At 35.4% G+C, this 21,827-nt stretch overlaps 1 protein-coding gene across 1 annotated transcript in view; it reads right to left on the bottom strand.

Annotated features, from left to right (window-relative positions):
- The window catches only part of Snrk (SNF related kinase), a 72,278-nt gene that overhangs the window by 39,328 nt on the left and 11,123 nt on the right, over window positions 1-21,827 (bottom strand). Inside the window, exons 2-4 of the mRNA XM_074173943.1 lie at window positions 11,036-11,281; window positions 4,232-4,631; window positions 4,009-4,150 (exon numbers count right to left, since the gene is read on the bottom strand). Coding sequence (XP_074030044.1) covers window positions 4,009-4,150; window positions 4,232-4,631; window positions 11,036-11,275 — 782 coding nt within the window. The 5' untranslated portion in view covers window positions 11,276-11,281. The remainder of the gene's footprint in view (window positions 1-4,008; window positions 4,151-4,231; window positions 4,632-11,035; window positions 11,282-21,827) is intronic.

Genomic DNA, 21,827 nt, shown 5'->3' on the forward strand with positions numbered 1-21,827 from the left:
ATCGACATGGTTATTACTCATACACAATTTATTCTATTCAAAATTAGAGATTTCACAAGAGATATGATTCCTGACAGTTACAGATAGCCGTTGAGGGTTTACCTCGGAAATATTTCTGTCCGCGCCATTGGCCATAAAAGACTTTTTATCTTTTTTGTCATTAGAATTGATAAACGAAAAGTCAGTTCAAAAACAGACGCTAACGTGACTGATCGGTCTCCCATTTTCTTCTAATAAATATTTCGTGGATTTTTTTAAGGACAAATCACAAGGATTACAGAAAAATTCTTAAGTCGCTCTTAAGAGTTGAGAGTTGAATTGCTGGAGATTAAATTCATTTGGAAAAACGTCATCAGGAAGTTCATTCCACATAAATGCAGTAAGTTTATTTATTTTAGAGCTATGCATTTATGTATTTAATAATAGAAAAGGCTTTACTTTGAATGTGAATATTCACAGCATTAATACCAGACAAAATAAAGACAAATTTTATATTCCATTTTATTAGTAGAAGATAACTGAAAACTCTGCTTGTTACCTGGGAGCACAACTTTTTGATAATCTTCCACAAGAGATTAGGAAAATAGGGTGCCTGAGAAAATTTCAATTTCTATTAAAAAGATTATAATTCAAAAAAAATCCCTACACGATATAGGAGTTCCTTTTGAAGTAGCGCTGCAAACATTCTTATGTATATGTAGATTATGTATATGTATATGTGTATTTGTGCATACGTGTATACATAAATAAAAGTTATATATTTCTATTTATATTTCTATTTTATTATAAACGTGAATAATCTGTCTTATTTTAATAACATGTATCACTTTTTCTATTACTATTATTGAGTATGCTATTTTTTATGTATCTGACTATTTCTATACGTGTTCAATCATGTCAAAAAGAAAAATAGGATGATTATTATTATTATTATTAAACGAATGTACCTTGCAATAATGTCTTAACGTATGCTGCATGATCAACTTTTAAAATTGACGTGTATATCCATCTACGTATGGCTGCTGTATGCTAATACGAATAAATATTATTATTATTCTTATTAAAGAGTTCTTGAACAGTGAAGTTGAAATTAAAAACGATGAGCAGAAGAGAAGAGAGACAAATCTCCAGTTTTTCTTCAAAGTTCCCGACTATCAAGATTACAAGTGATGTTAGCGTCTTCAATCAAGTGGATGGCTCTTTTCTGAATGGAATCTAGCAGCTTCAGGTTATGCTTAGGGGTTTGTGCAAAATCTAATGTTACGCATCGCAACAAACATTATTAAATGTGTGTGTATTTGTGTCATGGTTTGTCGATTGTTCCTAACATCAAGAGGCCACTTCAACCAACTTCTAACAGGCACAAAGATTACCATTAGAAGCTGAAACACCACTGGACTAAACATCAGCTATTACATAAAAGGTAAGTTCTTGTGGTCACGAATTCGCATGAATTCCGGATCTTCAAACACGCCAAGTCTCTGGCCATCAGTAACCTACGACTAGGCTTGTTATACAATGTATAGGCCATCCCTGCTATAATCTACAATTCTTTGAGAAATGAATAAATGATTTACAATGGGCCAATCTTAATAGATGTTGCAATCTAGGTATTCAGTATTATTTATTTGACAAAACCTGAAGACATGCTAAGACAGGTTTTGATCCAATCAAAACAACTTGCAACAACTTCCTTTGCAAGAGAGTTGGCAGCTTAATTACCTTCCAGGTCAATGTGGCCTATTGAAGAGGTTTTTTGTCAGTTCAAAACCAACTTGAAAATAGGCAATCCGAAAATATTATCATTAATTAATGTATGAGGTTAGTTGTAGCCGCCTAACTCTCCACATATGAATCTATGGAGAAGATTCATGCCTGAAATAATTTTCGAAGTGGACCCCAACTTTTTTATTTGTAGAGATAAACCTATAGTTACTTTGAACATGTATTTCTCGGAGATTTTTTTCTGTGAAATTATGTCCGTCTGTATGTACATACGTCCAGAATTTGATAAAATACACTATATTTTGAAAAAAATGAGATATTGGTTTGAAATTTGGCACAGGCACAAAGTTTGCCTTGGAAATTCCGTGTTTTGAAATTGACAAAAAAATAGAAAACAGTTTTTACAGTTTATTCAATACAAAAATTTCAACGATTCTATATTTACTTGATCGGTTCTAAATTTCCAATCGCACTAAATTTCCAGTAGCCAATTTGACTATCTTGACAATGTATCAGAAAAATTGAAGGGGTTATATTTTTAGGAGTGATTAATTTTTGGGAAAGAAAGTTTTTGGCTTTCTACTACTCCATCTTGATACAAAAAAAAGGATGAGGAAATCTTCCAAAGAAAGGAAGGAAGTAATCGATTTGAAAATAAGTAACTCCATACATGGATGTGTAGATCATGCAAAGAAGTAATTTTCAGACACAAACTGAAAAAAGTTCTCCTGAAACAGCTACTTTCATATAAACATTGAATTATACAAAAGAAAAAAAATCTTTCGAAACAAATACTTCTATATGAACACTGAATTATACAGAAGATACTTTTCTACTCAGTTTGTATTTCAAACATTCGTTGTGGAATAAAAATCAGATATCATTCACATGAGTTCTACTTTAAATGAATGGTAACAAATTGCACTTACATAGAACACTGTCATCCTCACTGGTATACATCGATGTTTTGCCTTAAGACACTTGCCCCAAGGCTCTTCAGTACCAAATTGGATAACATTATAGAAAATACACACACTTCATTCATGAATTACGATTTTTAATGTCACGGAATAAGCTTGATCTGCTTATGTCATCGATGACATCGTAAAGACATTCATTTGATTTAATCCCAGCCAAGAGGAATCTTATTTGAATTGAAGGGGTTATACTTTTAAAAGTGATTAACTTTTGGGAAAGAAAGTTTTTGGCTTTCTACTACTCCATCTTGATACAAAAAAAGGATGAGGAAATCTTCCAAAGAAAGGAAGGAAGTAATCAATTTGAAAATAAGTAACTTATTCAAATTTCAGACACAAACTGAAAGAAAGTCCTCCTGACACAGCTACTTTCATATAAACATTGAATTATACGAAAGAAGAAAAAAAAGTTACTTTTTTTCATGATCTACACATCCATGTACAGAGTTACTTATTTTCAAATTGATTACTTCCTTCTTTTCTTTGGAAGATTTCCTCATCCTTTTTTTGTATCAAGATGGAGTAGTAGAAAGCCAAAAACTATAACCTAAAAATATAACCCCTTCAATTCAAATAAGATTCCTCTTGGCTGGGATTAAATCAAATAGGTGAATGAATGACATTACGATGTCATCGATGACATAAGCAGCTCAAGCTTATTCCGTGACATTAAAAATCGTAATTCGTGAATGAACTGTGTGTATTTTCTATAATGTTATCCAATTTGGTACTGAAGAGCCTTAAGACACTTGCTGTCTTAAGGCGAAACATCGGTGTATACCAGTAAGGGTGACAGTGTTCCATGTAAGTGCAATTTATTACCATTCATTTAAAGTAGAACTCATGTGAATGATATCTGATTTTTATTCCACAACAAATGTTTGAAATACAAAGTAGAGAAAAGTATCTTCTGTATAATTCAGTGTTCATATAGAAGTATTTGTTTTGAAAGAATTTTTTCTTTCGTGTAATTCAATGTTTATATGAAAGCAGCTGTTTCAGGAGGACTTTCTTTCAGTTTGTGTCTGAAATTTACTTCTTTGCATGATCTACACATCCATGTATAGAGTTACTTATTTTCAAATTGATTACTTCATTCCTTTCTTTGGAAGATTTCCTCATCCTTTTTTTTGTATCAAGATGGAGTAGTAGAAAGCCAAAAACTTTCTTTACCAAAAAAGTATGTGAAAAAGTTCCCCATTTTTCATCCATATGATTGTATTATCATGAATATTGTTATTAATTTTTATCAAGTAACAGCTCACTGTATTTATAAACTAAGTGAAATTATAGACTACTAACTTACTGGCGGCAATTTTGCGACACATGTGCAGGAATATCATATTTACAGTCCATAATCATTGTAAGCGTTTCGGAATCATTGGCTTCCTGGAAGGGAGCTTGGCCACAAACTAACATATATAGTATTACTCCTAAAGACCATACATCTGAAAATAACAGTTCAATTATTAAACAGATCAATGACAGCTACTCCAAAGCCCTTCGGCTTCTTAGTACCGAAGACTTACCGACAGCGGGTGCATCATAAGAATCCCCCAAGAGTATTTCTGGAGCTGAATAAGCTAAACTACCACAAGAAGTTTCTAATTTTTGTCCGGGATAAAACTTATTACTAAAACCGAAATCTGTCAACTTGACAATGCCTTGCTTTTTAAAAAACACCACGTTCTCCGGTTTCAGATCTCTGTGGACCACATGCAACTGATGACAGTAGGATATGGCCCTCACTATCTGACTGAAGTACTCTTTTGCCACTTCTTCCGGGAGACCTGTTTCATGCCGCATGATGTATTCGTACAAATCCCCTCCATCTCCAAGTTCCAGCACCAGATAGAGTTTAGTTGCCGTGTCAATAGCCTCATAGAGTCGAACTACGTTGGGATGCTGAACGAGTTTCATGCACCGAACCTGCAAAGATTCGAGTCGTGAAAAATAATTGCGATGTAGTACTGAGAAAATAAATTCTGTTGTTTAATAACAGAAAAGCTGGAGTTATTAACTGATACCCGGACATTCTTAAACCTTGTAAATTGTATAGGGTCTTTCATAAGGCGCTTCCTATTTTTAAATTTAAATAAAACAAAGAGTGTGTGTAATATCATCGAAATTTGTTATTCCTTTGAAATACCTATTGATGCCATTATGTGTGGAATATAATGTAACGAATCTGGAGCGGCACCTGACCGCTAGGCCAGCCGACTCATCAAACAAACACATGAACTCAAGTTAAAACGACTACAGAATTCTAAAAAGGACTTTTACCGATATAAGCTCGTCTTCCCGACCCAAGAGGGCAGTTCAAAAAGTGAATCGAGCGGCTAAACAAGGAATTCAAATGGTGGAAATAAATAAGCTTGTGATTATTGAAATATTGTTGGAAATAAACTTGCTTAAGATAGTTAATTCATTAATTTGTCACGATAACATCGTTCAAATGTCCGCCACGGCTTCTCTGGGTGGAGCGCATCCGAAACGTCTAATTTTCCATGACTGGCGCATAAATCAGGCTGACCAATGGGTTATGTTGGCTTTGAGGACCGCTGCGGTTTGTGGCTCATTCACATACACCTGCGACTTGAGAAAATCCCACAAAAAAAAGTCTAACGAGGTCAAATAGCGGGATCTCGGAGGCCAATTCACATCACCCCCATTGACAGTGATAGTCTGGCCTACGTCATTTTCAAAGAAATATGGACTGATGACGTCGCCAGCCCAAAATCCACACCAAACAGTGACTTTTTCGGAATGCATTGGACACTCTTGGATCTCATGTGGATTGCTATCGTTCCAAATTCGACAATTTTCTTTTCTTTTTTTTGGTACCTTGGGAGCTGTCTGACTTGTCCATTTAGTCCAAGTCTCCAGAAAATACTGCAGCCTCTTGGGCTTATTGCGTTTATTCTCCCATGTTTTCATGGCACCCATTCCATCAGTTCCATCAGGTTCCGTGTTGGATGTTCGTCATATTCTTCTGGGCGTAATTTTGTATGCCTATATATTGCCTGCCTCCTGTGATTCAGTGCCTCACATTCGCATAAGATATATAGAGCTGTTTCTGTCCCTTCGTTGCATAATCTGCAGCTGAGGTCTCCATTGTACAGCCCCATTTTATTCAGGTGTCCTCTAAGCGGACAATGACCAGTTAATAACCCTGTAATTATTCTGAGCCGATCCCTACTATATTGAAGTAGTTCTTCGGTTCTTTTCTCGGACGGTTCCCTAATGAAAGTTCTACTGTGTTTGTTGCCAGGTACTTTTGTTCAGTACTCTGTATGCTTCTTATTGGTCCATGTCCTAATCTGGTTTCGTATCAATGATTTTGGTACTCCCAGAGCTGGTTCAGACCTATACCGGGTGTCAACGAATCTATTAGACAAGTCATAATTTCTAGACTATTAGGAGAATTGAAATGAGATTTGGTATAGTTGAATGGTATGTGGAGAGGAATGTTTTCACATATTTTTCACTTTCCGGTCACTTCCGGTTTCAGCGGAAATGGCTCCGGTTCTGAATTTTTAAATGGAACACCCTGTATATTGTAACATTTTTGGATTTCTGAGACAATTCTGGATCAGAAACTGACATTTCCGGAAGTTTTTCAGCCTACTTGATTTTTTCAGAGTCACTTTTAAAATTGCATCTAGGTGGCCATGATCGGACGTAAACTAATCTATGGACCTCAGGTGATATCAGAAAATTGCAATAGCGGAGTTTTAGTGACTAGTGTGTTGAATATGAATGAGACAAGTTTACAAAATAACATTTTCGTGTCTAACTATTATTTTTCAAATGGCGACCATTTTTTGACAAGCAATTTCCGAAAAAAGGATTTTTTGACGAATCTAACGTTACTAATTTATTTGCGATTGGATCAACAAATTTAACTAATAATTTCAGCGATGCACTTAGATTTTTTGCAATATCCTAAGTTCTTGAAAATTCCACTATAGTAAATTTTCAAAGTGCATCCCTCCTTGTTCAAGACACATTTCAGCTCGTTCAATTGTTTCTCTCAACACGTTTTGTAACATTTGAGGCGATATACTTCTAAATGCCTGTTGAATCCTTTCTTCTAAGATTTCTAGAGTGGCTGGGGCTGTTGCATAGTAGACCCTTTCTTTTACATATCCCCAAATGAAGAAATCTAACACAGTCAAATCCGGTGAGCGGGCAGGCCACCGTACTGGACCGTTGGTTGCAATAACTCTATTATTAAAATGCTCTATTAAAAAATCAAGTACGTCTCTGCTATTATGGGGTGCTGCTCCATCTTGCTGGAAGTAAATTTGCCGTAAAACTTCTAAAGGCATATCATTAAGATGATCCTCGATTTCATTTTGAAGAAAACCCAAGTATCTAACCCCTGTTAACTGACCTTGAAACAATATTGGACCAATTATTCTGTTTCCAACGATACCAGCCCAGACATTGACGCCAAACCTTTCTTGAAAATTGCCCTCTCTCATTGCATGTTGATTTTGTTGGGCCCAGTACCGACAATTCTGCTTATTAAACATGCCATTATTTGTAAACCGTGATTCGTCGGAAAATAGAATGAAGTTGATAAAATTTGGGTTAACTCTATGATTTTGAAGCAACCAATCACAAAATACTACTCTTCTATTGCCGTCGTCAGCATACAAATGTTGATGTAACTGATATTTAAATGCTCGATATCCGTGCTTTTTCAGTATTTTTCTTGCTGATTCGTAACTTATCTGCATTTCTCTACTAATTTCTCTTAAAGAAACCGTTTTGTCAACTTCTACCATAGCAAGAACGTTAATCTCAGTCTCCTCATTTATGACAAACCTCTGTTCTGCGTCTCGATTTCCCTCTTGCCTAAAACGACTCTCAACCTAGGGAAAATACTGATGAGATGGGTGTTGCCGATTGGGATATCTCTGAGCATACAACTCAGCAGCTTTCCTTGAATTTCTGTGGCATTCTCCAAACAATAACAACATATCCACTTTTTCACTTTGAGTATACATTATTTCGACGAAAAATTAAACTAAAATTAACGAAAATCAAGAGAAACTTCTACTTTCTGCTCATAAAGCTTATGTCACTGTCATAACCTAGGTGAGCGTTTTGTTCTCCAAAGTGGACTTGATGGAAATAACCGCAAAATATTATGCATCATTCCTATCCATGGCACCCTTGACAAAAGTAAATGAATTTGTATCGAGTATTTTCCTCAGTAATATTTAATTTATGTTCTTATTTGTAATCCAATCGCAAATAAATTAGTATCGTTAGATTTGTCAAAAAATCCTTTTTTCGGAAAGTGCTTGTCAAAAAATGGTCGCCATTTTGAAAAATAATAGTTAGACACGAAAATGTTATTTTGTAAACTTGTCTCATTCATATTCAACACACTAGTCACTAAAACTCCGCTATTGCAATTTTCTGATATCACTTGAGGTCCATAGATTAGTTTACGTCCGATCATGGCCACCTAGATGCAATTTTAAAAGTGACTCTGAAAAAATCAAGTAGGCTGAAAAACTTCCGGAAATGTCAGTTTCTGATCCAGAATTGTCTCAGAAATCCAAAAATGTTACAATATACAGGGTGTTCCATTTAAAAATTCAGAACCGGAGCCATTTCCGCTGAAACCGGAAGTGACCGGAAAGTGAAAAATATGTGAAAACTCCCCTCTCCACATACCATTTATCTGTACCAAATCTCGTTTTGATACACCTAATAGTCTAGAAGTTATGACTTGTCTAATAGATTCGTTGACACCCGGTATATGAAGTTGATGATCCGCGTCTAGCGCATTCATCAGCTTTATCATTACCTGTGATTCCTAAATGCCCTGGCACCCAGTAAAAAGTTAATTTGTTCCTGTTTGCAAGTTCATTCAGTTCTTCATGGCATTCCCAGGCCAGCTTTGATATTGATCCGCTCATTTCTTTGAGGTCTCAATTTAATAAGCCTTGCACACTATACACTTCCGCCTGAAAGACGGATGTCTATAGTCCTAGGCGACTTCTTGCGAGTGATGTGGAAAACGACTGCTTTGGATTCTCCTGCACACTCTCACAGACAGCGGCGATGTTTTCGGTAGATCTTGCGTTTGGTCGACGTACGGGTGTTGATCGATCGTTTACTGAACCAGTGGACTCAAATTTATCCACCACGCTTAGAATAGTCCTCTCGGTAGGAAGATTATGCCCGAACAGAGCACCCATTTTGATAAAAGAATTTTATTATTTGCACGTGTTATTGAATGCTATATCCGTCCATGGAGATTTGGTAAAATAGACTAAATAAATGACAACTAATTTGACAGATATAGCTTCAACAACCCTATAAAAAAATAGATGCAGTTTCAATAAGATATTGAGAATGAGAGTATCTGTAGAGTAGGGAATGTAAGTGTAAGCCCACAGCACCTAGGCCACATGTGACTCATTGTACATCCTCCCGAGGAACTGTCCTCCTAGGTCATCGTCCATCCTGTCCTTTCCAGGAAGGTGGACAGGTCACTGGAAGACATCTCCTTTATATCGGCAGGTGTAGGCCAAGACTCGCAGAACACACACTCTCTTATTGACGATAACTCCGGGCACTCGCACAGGACATGCCTGACAGTATCATCTTCCTATTCACACATCCTGCATAGAGGTGTGTCCACTAGCCCCATATTATGGAAGTGTTCACCTAGTTGACAGTGACCAGTCAGAAATCCTACTGTTAAGCGTAGATTTTTCCTGGTAATCGCCAGATATTTCTTCGGCGTCAGCTTCTCAGGGTCTCCCAAGGTGATCCTTGCAAGATTGTATCTTTTGATTCCATCCCATCTCTTCATGGATCGAGCATGGGTGTAACATTAAGCTAGTTCCGCAATTGTCGAAGTCATCAGGCCGTAGGTGCCCCTGGGTCCTAAAATTCTTAGTCCTGTCGCTTGCTTGGCTAAAGAGTCGGCAATGCGATTACCTTTACTTCTGTCGTGCCCTTTAACCTACCTCAAGATAATGTTATTATCTACCGAGGCTTTGGCTAAATCTTGGTGACACTCTAGTACTAGCCCTGAGGTTATCACGTCTGTTCAAGGCTAATAGGGCTTGTCTACTGTCAGTGCAGATTCTTATGTTTTTGCCAGAAATTCCTTTCCTGGTTATTTCTTTTGTGGCCATTGAGATACCAGCAGTTCTGTTTGAACCACGCTGGTATTTTTTCCAATTTCCCACTTAATCCTTAGGCTTAATGGAGTACACTCCACATCCTGCGCCTTCTTTGGCTTTTGAGCCGTCTGTATATATACGTATTGCATTTGTAGCATCTGACTCTGTGTTCTGTTTCATTTGTATTTTGTAGGGTTTATTAAACACAAACCTGGGTTCAATTGCATCACTGGTTGCCTGCAGCAGAGGTTGCGCAGTGAGCGCTTCTCGCCATAGGCCCAACCTCAATTGACCCATTCCTACTTCGAGGTTTACACCAGCCGTGCGCAATCGTAACATGGCCATTAACGGAACCTCCTTTAACGTACAGGTCCAGAGGAGTCAGACCCGTAATTAATTCCATTGCCGCGGTTGGTGTTGTTCTCATGGCTCCTGTGATGTTTAAACAAGCCAATCGCTGTATTTGATATAATTTTTGGATGGGCATTGCTTGTAGAACTTTCGGTCCCCATGCAATGGTTCTGTACGTTAACATAGATCTTATTATTGCAGTGTAGATCCAGGTGATAACACGGGGTTAAAGACCCCATGCGCGTCCCACTGTCCTCCGACATTGCTCATAAGCTACATATGCTCATAATCGATGAAATTTTAAACAAACTATTTACAAAAATTTGAAGAATGATCCAAACAATGATGAAATTAGGATTTCTTATATAAAAAAACTAGAAAATGAAACTGATATTTGTTGTAAAAAATGTGAGAAAAATTTTGAACTAACAGCTAATCCTAAATTTTATTCTTTTTTTCTCAGATATTGGATTGTTGTTATGAAAAAAAAATTAAAACCATCCTGTTGTAAATCTTTGTTCTTGAAGTCTACATAAAGACATAAAAGAAATAATAATGTCTTTAGAAATGAATGCAGCTCTCGGCGAAGACCACATTACCCTTCAAAAATCTAAAAGAATTGTTGACTGATCTTTATCAACAATTATAAACAAATGTATTGAAAAACTCCTAATTTGATACACGATATACCTCAACCTTTTTATTGTGCTCTCGAAACTATGAAATGTAAACTTTATAAAGACCACTAAATGACTGATTGAGCAAATACGTTTTATTTAAAATTGATTCACTCTTTTCGCAAGCTACATACACCAAATAACTTACTTCTTGGAACAGATGAGCTCTGGATACTTCATCGAGTTTACTTTTGTCGATGACTTTGACAGCGACTTTTTCTCCAGTGAAAACATGCCTGGCAAGTTTTACAACAGCGAAATGTCCACGTCCAAGGGTTTCCTCCAAGTCATACAGACCAGCTATCTTCCCGTCGTACTGCTTCGAAAGGTAGCCTACGCCCAGGTCAGAGGTACTGCCTTTGCTGCTGGCTCGGAGACCTCGGTGCATTTTACTCTGTAAGTAATATTCATATAGTTCTGTCACTTATAAAGAATTCTTAACAACATGTTCAACAAAAATTGCGCGAGAAAAAATTCTTCAACTAAAAAGGCATTTTTCTTCCCCTCAACTATTGTTTTCAATGTATGTAATAATTTCATTAGTTCAGACTTCCATTGTCTAATATGATATAAATTGATTTGAAATCCCTGAAAGAATCTATAAAAAATTAAAAAGATTAGCTGAAAAATAACAAATATATTAAGCAAAAAAACTGAAATTACAATGAAATGAAATACAAACACAATCAAATGTGCTTTCCTACATCAGAGGAGTATCGGAAAGGATACGAAGGATTGGGTCTAAGTATAACATCAGGAACTGCTTCAGATCTGGGAACACTATCCGTAGCAGCCTCTCGAAAACCAGGCCACCAAACACGGACTGCAATTTCAATAATTGCATTTACCGGATATCCTGCGAGTGCGGAGAATTATACATCGGTGAAACTAAGAGGTCATTGAAAGTTCGCATTGCCGAGCACAAGAAACACACAGAGCGAGAAGAAACCAGCAAATCGGGAATAACAGAACATGTTTGGACTCGTCCACTCGTCCAAGTGGTGTCAAGCTGAAATCCTGCACGAGGAGGAACACTGGTTTAGGAGAAAATTCGAAGAAGCCGCATATATGTTCAATAACTTATTTAGCCAAGTTAGCGTGGAGAGAGGCAACATATGGAAACCTCTAATCAAGCGGAACACGACCAACTCCCGCCAAACGGTCAGCTCCCGCTATAATAATAATAATTTATTTAGCCACTGAGGTACAATATGTACATATGGTATGTCAACAGGTACTATTTATACTAAACATATAAAGTTTAAAATCTCAATGAGAGTTTATTAGTATACTAAACAAAATAAAACTCAGATGAAGTTGCCATCCAGATACTCTTGTACATTATAAAAACATTTTTCAATAAAAAATTCCTTAGTACTTTTATAAAAAATATTGTCTGATTTGGAGTTTTTTAAAAAGTTGGGTAGTTTATTATAAAACGTAATAGCACTATACTGGGGAGAGTTTTTAAATTTAGATGTGGTGTGGGCTGGTATTCTCAATAAGCTACCATGCCGCGTGTTATGATTGTGGGATGATGCATTGGTTGCAAAAGTGGACAGATTTTTTCTCGCAAAATTAACACATTTGAACAGATAAATTGATGGTGCCGATAATAGTTGCATTCTGACAAATATCGGTTTACAGCTATCTCTATATTCCATATTGAAAATCAATCTTACAATACGTTTTTGTGCTACAAATATCCTATTAAAATCTCTACCAGAACCCCAAGACATTATATTGAGTGAAATATGGGAATAAGCCATAGCGAAATAGATTGCCAATAGACCTTGTTGGTCAACACAGTTTTTCATTTGCTTGATCGCAAAATATGCTTTATTTAGTTTTTTACAGACACTATCGATGTGTTGATCCCAACTTAATGTTTCATCCAAAATTGTTCCTAAAAATTTAACTTCGTTTGCTGCATTGATATTGATATTATCGCACTGAGCTAATTCACTTATGGTACCCCTACTTCTATTATAAAATCTCATCGATACCGACTTTGAGGTATTCAGAACTAGACGATTACGATCACATCAGCTTGTGAACTGGTCTATAATCAGTCTAACTCTTGTTAGCAAATCATCTGTAGTAGGTCTAGCGACTGTAATGGTGGTGTGGTCAGCGAACACAGTTAAATAGCAATCACTCATATATTCCGACAGATCATTGACAAAAATTAAAAACAATAGGGGACCAAGAACAGAGCCTTGGGGAACCCCCAATCTAACCTCGCGTTCATTAGACATTGAATTTATTTGTTTTACAATTATGCTACGACCACTCAAGTAAGACTTAAACCATAGTACTATGTTATTAGGCAAACCAAGCACACTTAATTTGGTCAACACAAAATTAGTTGATACCGTGTCAAATGCTTTTGACAGGTCAAATAACACACTGATAATAAAATCATTTTTATCAAGTTTTTCATAAATATAACTGAGAAAACAATAGCTAGCTGTTTCAATAGAATGATTTTTTCCTAAAACCGTGTTGGCAGTTTGATAGCAGGGTATTACTCTCCAGATAGCTGATAATTCTGCTAGCCACTAATTTCTCATATAGTTTGGAAAGTTCACAAAGCAGAGAAATTTGTCTGTAGTTATCTATTTCGTCACTACTACCTTTTTTAAACAACGGTAAAATTAGAGCTTTTTTGAATTCATCAGGAAAATATCCTTGGATGAATGATTGATTGAAAAGATAAGTGAGTGGGTCGATTATAGCATCTATTATGCTCTTAATAGTACTCATAGATAGATCATCAACGCCTGATGACTTTTTATTTTTCATTAATTTTAGGATATCATGTATCTCACGTTTAGTTATCGGACTGTCTTCGTATGGATAGAGAATATTAAGCTTAGTACTTGTAGTGCAAGGCAGTGATAAGTTTAGTCCAAAGTGATTATTTATGAGAGATTCGTCGGTTTTTGAAAAACCGATGAAACGAACAAAGGGAAAAGGGGATAGGTGAAAGCACTCGAATGACCTATAAATAGTCAGATATCGAAGAAATAAGTCAAGTAATTCAAAAACGTTCTTCGTTAAACATTTTATAGGAAAAAGTTGTTTATTTTGACGAGATCCACCACATACTTAGTTTTTGTAATGTTCTCAGCAACTTCACTTAGCTCCCTAGGAGCTAAGTAATATGCATCGATATAGAAAATTGTAAATATCTCGAAAACGATCACCTCCATCGTTGTTTAGAAGGTGTACTTTTTTTACTTGGAAAAGGTGTGGGAATTAGGTTTTTTCATGAAAAGTACCAAAAGTTTACTGTCAAAAAAGTTAGGGCAATTTGAAATAAATAATGACAGCGTACGCAGCGCCCTCTAGATGTTACATGAAAATTAATACGAAATTATGATTTCCCACGTCAAAAAAACCCCTGGTACCGAATTTCGTGCAAATAACTCATTTTTTGCAAGAGTGATTTTAAAAAGCGAACAAAAAAATTCAATTTCAACACCCCGTATCTCCGAAACGAAGCATTTTCGGACACAAGTTCATATAGGCTTCTTTTCTTAAAATTTTCTCAGGAATGCGTCACTTGAATATTTCAACGTACTTATGTTACACCCTGTATATAGCCAATTCGCAACAAATATTAATAAAATTGTGGGTGATTTCGTTAAAAAATATTATAAGTAAGAGTTCGTGATATTTCGAGAAGTTTATTTTCACGTTTTCATCGTATAAAAATAGAAATGTTTTGAAAATGAATGAAACTATTGACTGAAAAGTGAAGGTATACACGAGATAGAGTGAGAAAAACTGAAAAGAATAGGAGTAGGCAAAGTCGACTTAACGAAAATGTTTCACAAAGTGGGAAAGAAAGGTTTTGGCTTTTTACTTCTACATCTGTTTACACTAAAAATGTGGGAATCTTCCGATAAAAAGGCAGAAAGCAATTTAAAAAATTAACTCTACACAGATGTTGTAGATCATGCAAAGAAATAGCCTACAAAATAGCAGTTCATAATAGCATGATTCACAGATTAGTCAATGTTCCTCTTTCAATAGATAATTTCAATAAAGAATATCATCAAGCAAATTGCAGTAAACAATGGGTTTAATGCCCAATTAATAAACAAAATACTTTCCAAAACGATTCAAGACGTTTTTCCTATTGAAAAGTTAGATAATCAAAATCAAAATTATAGAGCTTTAACGTATTTTGGACAAACAACAGAAAAAGTGGCTTCATTTCTGAGGAAACAAAACATTAAAATTGCATACAGAACGAATAATACGTTGGGAAAGTTATTTGAAAATAAGAAAGACAAAACATCAAAATTCGAAAAATCAGGAGTATATAACACGCGCAGCAGGCGCGCGTGTTAATTAAAAAAAATACTTTTTTTAAATGAAAAAATACATGTAAGGTGAGTTCGAATTATATCAAGGAGGTTACGTACAGCGCCATCTGTCCGCGAATAGATCAAGCAATAATGTCGATATATCAAGGAGGTTACGCGTCGTCTGCCCGCGAATAGATCAAGCAATATTGTCGATATATCAAGAAGGTTACGTACAGCGCCATCTGCCCGCGAATAGATCAAGCAATAATGTCGATATATCAAGGAGGTTACGCGCCGTCTGCCCGCGAATAGATCAAGCAATATTGTCGATATATCAAGAAGGTTACGTACAGCGCCATCTGCCCGCGAATAGATCAAGCAATAATGTCAATATATCAAGAAAGTTACGTACAGCGCCATCTGCCCACGAATAGATCATGCAATAGTATCGATATATCAAGACGGTTACGTACAGCGCCATCTGCCGCGAATAGATCAAGCAATAATGTCGATAATTCTGGAGTTACAAACAAACTGACAAACAAACATACATACATACAGGTGAAGCTAATATAAAGCGTGTAAAAAAAGTAGCTACGGAAAAAAACCGTATCGTATGTTTCGGTCGACGGAACAGTGATTGGGTAGATTTCGGATATACCGGGTGTCAACAAATCTATTAGACAAGTCATAACTTCTAGACTATTAGGTGTATCAAAACGGGATTTGGTACAGATAAATGGTATGTGGAGAGGAGAGTTTTCACATATTTTTCACTTTCCGGTCACTTCCGGTTTCAGCGGAAATGGCTCCGGTTCTGAATTTTTAAATGGAACACCCTGTATATTGTAACATTTTTGGATTTCTGAGACAATTCTGGATCAGAAACTGACATTTCCGGAAGTTTTTCAGCCTACTTGATTTTTTCAGAGTCACTAGGTGGCCATGATCGGACGTAAACTAATCTATGGACCTCAGGTGATATCAGAAAATTGCAATAGCGGAGTTTTAGTGACTAGTGTGTTGAATATGAATGAGACAAGTTTACAAAATAACATTTTCGTGTCTAACTATTATTTTTCAAATGGCGACCATTTTTTGACAAGCACTTTCCGAAAAAAGGATTTTTTGACAAATCTAACGATACTAATTTATTTGCGATTGGATTACAAATAAGAACATAAATTAAATATTACTGAGGAAAATACTCGATACAAATTCATTTACTTTTGTCAAGGGTGCCATGGATAGGAATGATGCATAATATTTTGCGGTTATTTCCATCAAGTCCACTTTGGAGAACAAAACGCTCACCTAGGTTATGACAGTGACATAAGCTTTATGAGCAGAAAGTAGAAGTTTCTCTTGATTTTCGTTAATTTTAGTTTAATTTTTCGTCGAAATAATGTATACTCAAAGTGAAAAAGTGGATATGTTGTTATTGTTTGGAGAATGCCACAGAAATTCAAGGAAAGCTGCTGAGTTGTATGCTCAGAGATATCCCAATCGGCAACACCCATCTCATCAGTATTTTCCCTAGGTTGAGAGTCGTTTTAGGCAAGAGGGAAATCGAGACGCAGAACAGAGGTTTGTCATAAATGAGGAGACTGAGATTAACGTTCTTGCTATGGTAGAAGTTGACAAAACGGTTTCTTTAAGAGAAATTAGTAGAGAAATGCAGATAAGTTACGAATCAGCAAGAAAAATACTGAAAAAGCACGGATATCGAGCATTTAAATATAAGTTACATCAACATTTGTATGCTGACGACGGCAATAGAAGAGTAGTATTTTGTGATTGGTTGCTTCAAAATCATAGAGTTAACCCAAATTTTATCAACTTCATTCTATTTTCCGACGAATCACGGTTTACAAATTATGGCATGTTTAATAAGCAGAATTGTCGGTACTGGGCCCAACAAAATCAACATGCAATGAGAGAGGGCAATTTTCAAGAAAGGTTTGGCGTCAATGTCTGGGCTGGTATCGTTGGAAACAGAATAATTGGTCCAATATTGTTTCAAGGTCAGTTAACAGGGGTTAGATACTTGGATTTTCTTCAAAATGAAATCGAGGATCATCTTAATGATATGCCTTTAGAAGTTTTACGGCAAATTTACTTCCAGCAAGATGGAGCACCACCCCATAATAGCAGAGACGTACTTGATTTTTTAATAGAGCAATTTAATAATAGAGTTATTGCAACCAACGGTCCAGTACGGTGGCCTGCCCGCTCACCGGATCTGACTGTGTTAGATTTCTTCATTTGGGGATATGTAAAAGAAAGGGTCTACTATGCAACAGCCCCAGCCACTCTCGAAATCTTAGAAGAAAGGATTCAACAGGCATTTAGAAGTATATCGCCTCAAATGTTACAAAACGTGTTGAGAGAAACAATTGAACGAGCTGAAATGTGTCTTGAACAAGGAGGGATGCACTTTGAAAATTTACTATAGTGGAATTTTCAAGAACTTAGGATATTACAAAAAATCTAAGTGCATCGCTGAAATTATTAGTTAAATTTGTTAAATTTGTTGATCCAATCGCAAATAAATTAGTAACGTTAGATTCGTCAAAAAATCCTTTTTTCGGAAATTGCTTGTCAAAAAATGGTCGCCATTTGAAAAATAATAATTCGACACGAAAATGTTATTTTGTAAACTTGTCTCATTCATATTCAACACACTAGTCACTAAAACTCCGCTATTGCAATTTTCTGATATCACCTGAGGTCCATAGATTAGTTTACGTCCGATCATGGCCACCTAGATGCAATTTTAAAAGTGACTCTGAAAAAATCAAGTAGGCTGAAAAACTTCCGGAAATGTCAGTTTCTGATCCAGAATTGTCTCAGAAATCCAAAAATGTTACAATATACAGGGTGTTCCATTTAAAAATTCAGAACCGGAGCCATTTCCGCTGAAATCGGAAGTGACCGGAAAGTGAAAAATATGTGAAAACATTCCTCTCCACATACCATTCAACTATACCAAATCTCATTTCAATTCTCCTAATAGTCTAGAAATTATGACTTGTCTAATAGATTCGTTGACACCCGGTATTGGATGAATGGTGCCTATTCCGTATCGTTGTTAATGGATTCTTCACTATTTCGTTCCAAATCGGCAAATTTCATTTTGGGTTATAGCATTTTCTGGATAGGTATCGCCGGATTTTCTTTAATAATAGAGGATACGTCTATGATATGTTAGTATTCAACGTCTCAGGGTTGCACATAAGGCGTTTTACGATACCGTTTTGACTTGTGTTTCCAATTCTCCTGAGGAATAGGAGTTTGTGGGAGTCTTCGAGTTAATAAAAGGTAATGAAAGGGTTATTTTTTTGAACTAGGAAGAACGACTGCTATTCATCTTCGATCCAACATAAGACAGCTGATACGGAAACTGATGAAGCTAACAGCTGATACAGGAACTGATGAAGTCTTAGGACACAGTGATAAGTACCACAGTACCACTCAGTGGATGTTTCTTTAATTTTTTACCTAGTGCGCGCACTAGTGCGCACACTTACGCGCACTAGTACGCGCACGTGCTGTGCATGAACTAGCCGAGTATTTTTTTCCTAAAAGCCTTTATATACTTGTTTAGCTTGATTTATTTTACTAATAAGTAGGTGCGAGTATTTTTTTCTTCAAAGCCTTATAGAATTTATATATACTTGTTTAGCTTGATTTATTTTACTAATAAGTAGATGATAAAGATTGAGTTTTATAGATTTTATTCTGGAACCGTTCTCTCTCGAGAGTTTTTCTTTGCCGTTACCTCTAAATTTTGTATAACTTGTATTATAACATATTTACTGATATTATAGAAGCGTTTATACCATTCATCTATTTTTTTAATTTCAACTAACCTATAGTTTGGCAAGTAAGCCAGGATTTACTGATTTTAGGTTTAAGAGAGGTGTATGTTTTATTTTGTTGTTTGTTGTTTGTTGGCACCCTCTAATGCATTTTCTTGTCTAATGATAATAATAAGACCCACACCCGACTCCACTGAAAAATTAGTCGGTGCATACACCTAAATTGTTCTATCGCTCAAGTGTATTACGACTTTGAATATTTCTTGCAGGATGTCTGACATTGAAAATATCAGCTACTTGTCGGTGACCGGTATTCTCGTCGCATATTAAAACGATTTCAATTTTCTCTTGAAGACAACGAATAATAGTTATTTATGTATCAAGGGAATTAGGAGGGCCTTAATTACCGATGGCAAAGTTTGCGTCCCGAGGGCCTCTGGCCCGAGGGACAGCAATTGCCTGAGGTTATTAAGGCTCATTAATTCTCGTGGTACATAGATAATTTTATTTCTGACCGATTTCAATAAAATTTTGTTCATTTTTGAAACGGAAAAATGTACCAATTCATTACCTTCCCGGTATATTTGAATCAGGTACCGTTGATTATAGTAGAGTTTTCTTGTTGCTAGGTTGTTGCTATGTTACTTGTTTATAAACAGAACTTTGTTATCAAGCTGTGTTTGCGGTGAAAACGTGTTTTCTACCCCAAATATAATGGAGGATATTTTGAAAAAAGCTGAACAAGCAAGAGAATCATTAATTCCATCGAAAAGTGAAGCCGTATACCAAAAAGAATACAAGATATATCTGGACTGGCTGACACGGAAAAATGTTATGCCAAAAGATGTCACTGAAACTGTATTTCTGGCATATTTTCAAGAACTAGCCATGGTTCAGTTTTCATTTCTATTTATTTTTACTTGTGAAAGGTAGAGGGAATTATAAAATCTATAATGTCCCAAGGGAGTTATGACCCTCTTTATTGATAGCGTAACTATGACGATATAAGCTTATAATATCCCGGTCAGAAATAAAATATTTTGCTTATTCAGTTCAGTTCAATTGTTTCCACAGTACCCTTAGTTTAATTTCGTTGATATTTTTCGTAATTAGTAAATCACCGTTTAACTGTTTGAAAATTGCAGTAAAGAATAAATTATTGACTTTTCATTGATATTGTTTTTTAATTATGCTTATGTATCAAGCTATTTCGCAAAAAGTAGAAATAAAGTGAAATGTTTATCTGTTTTTAAAAACTGTATCAACTTTGCATCATTTTTGGCATAATTTTTTCTGGTGTTTTAAATTTTTGCGAAATAAGTTGTATTTAGAATTGCAATTGGTAATAAAAATGCGTTGGAAAGATAAGTTAGGCATAAAGCACTAACTTTGTTGAGGTTTGGCTAAATTTGAGAAATCGGCAAATGTCAAATTGGACAGGGAAGAAAAATCACTTGATCGGTCATATGCATGTCATTTGACATCATTTTCAAAGCACAACCTAATGGAGATATCAAAAGCTGTTTGAAGAGATGAACAAAAAAAACCTATTTGATGCGGACTTTATGTGTGACACTGACACATATATATATATATATATATATATATATATATATATATAAATAAATATATATATATATATATATATATATATATATATATATATATAAATAAATAAATATATATATATATATATATATATATATATATATATATATATATATATATATATATATATACCGGCTGGCGGTCCTCGATTGAAGACAAAATGATAAAAACCAAGAAAGTACTTGATAAAAATAGCTGCGTAAACGCAAGTGTGGTGTGACACCCAAGTCAACTTGCCAAGTTTTTATGTCAGTGTTGGTGGTTTGACCAATTGACCGACAACTGCGGTAGCAGAAGTTTGGGAAGCTAACCTGAAACGCCATCGGAAAACGAATCTATATATATATATATATATATATATATATATATATATATATATATATATATATATATGGATTCGTTTTCCGATGGCGTTTCAGGTTAGCAAGTACTCTTTGATCATTCCCATATTGATTTCAATTTAAGAGCCACCGGTATACAGCTGTTTCAGCCTATTGGGCATCGTCAGTACCGGGCAGGCGGTCCTCGATTGAAGACAAAATGAGAAAAAACCAAGAAAGTTAATGCAGCTTGACTGCATTAACCTTTCTAGATTTTATATATATATATATATATATATATATATATATATATATATATATATATATATATATATATAAATGTTTCATACAAAAGTTTTAGGAGTTCATGAGAGCTATATTTTGATATAATTTTTAAATATACAGGGTGTTTGGTGTAGGTGCTACAGACCAAAATTCCATTTTTTAAAATAGAACGCCCTGTATATCATTACATATTCAGATGCTACGTTAAATTCTGATATCATTTCATGTTTGGTTTTTGAAATTCGGTTACGGCGTTGTTGAGTTATTGCACTTTTCCTTAAATATAAAGTTTCAAAAAAACTTATTTACTCGTATACGAATCCAGTCTATATCTTTTATTAAATTGAACTAGACTACTACTGAATACAAACCATTATTCTCACCTCTACGATACGATATCGATATCAGTTGAATATAATATTGAAATTCTTGAAAATGTGACTAACTTGAGGGTGAATTGCTTTATATTGCACAATTTCATCAAGTAGCTTATGCTTGTTGATGCCATAGTAACAAATGTTGTTGAATTGTATCTACTTGTCAGTTCGATTCAGTGATTCTTTGCAAAACAGTAACTGTGTTCTTTG

The sequence above is a fragment of the Leptinotarsa decemlineata genome, unplaced genomic scaffold, assembly GCF_025532065.1.
Source record: "Leptinotarsa decemlineata unplaced genomic scaffold, Ldec_3_MD MMD2_P_RNA_scaffold_12, whole genome shotgun sequence".
NCBI lineage: Eukaryota > Metazoa > Arthropoda > Insecta > Coleoptera > Chrysomelidae > Leptinotarsa > Leptinotarsa decemlineata.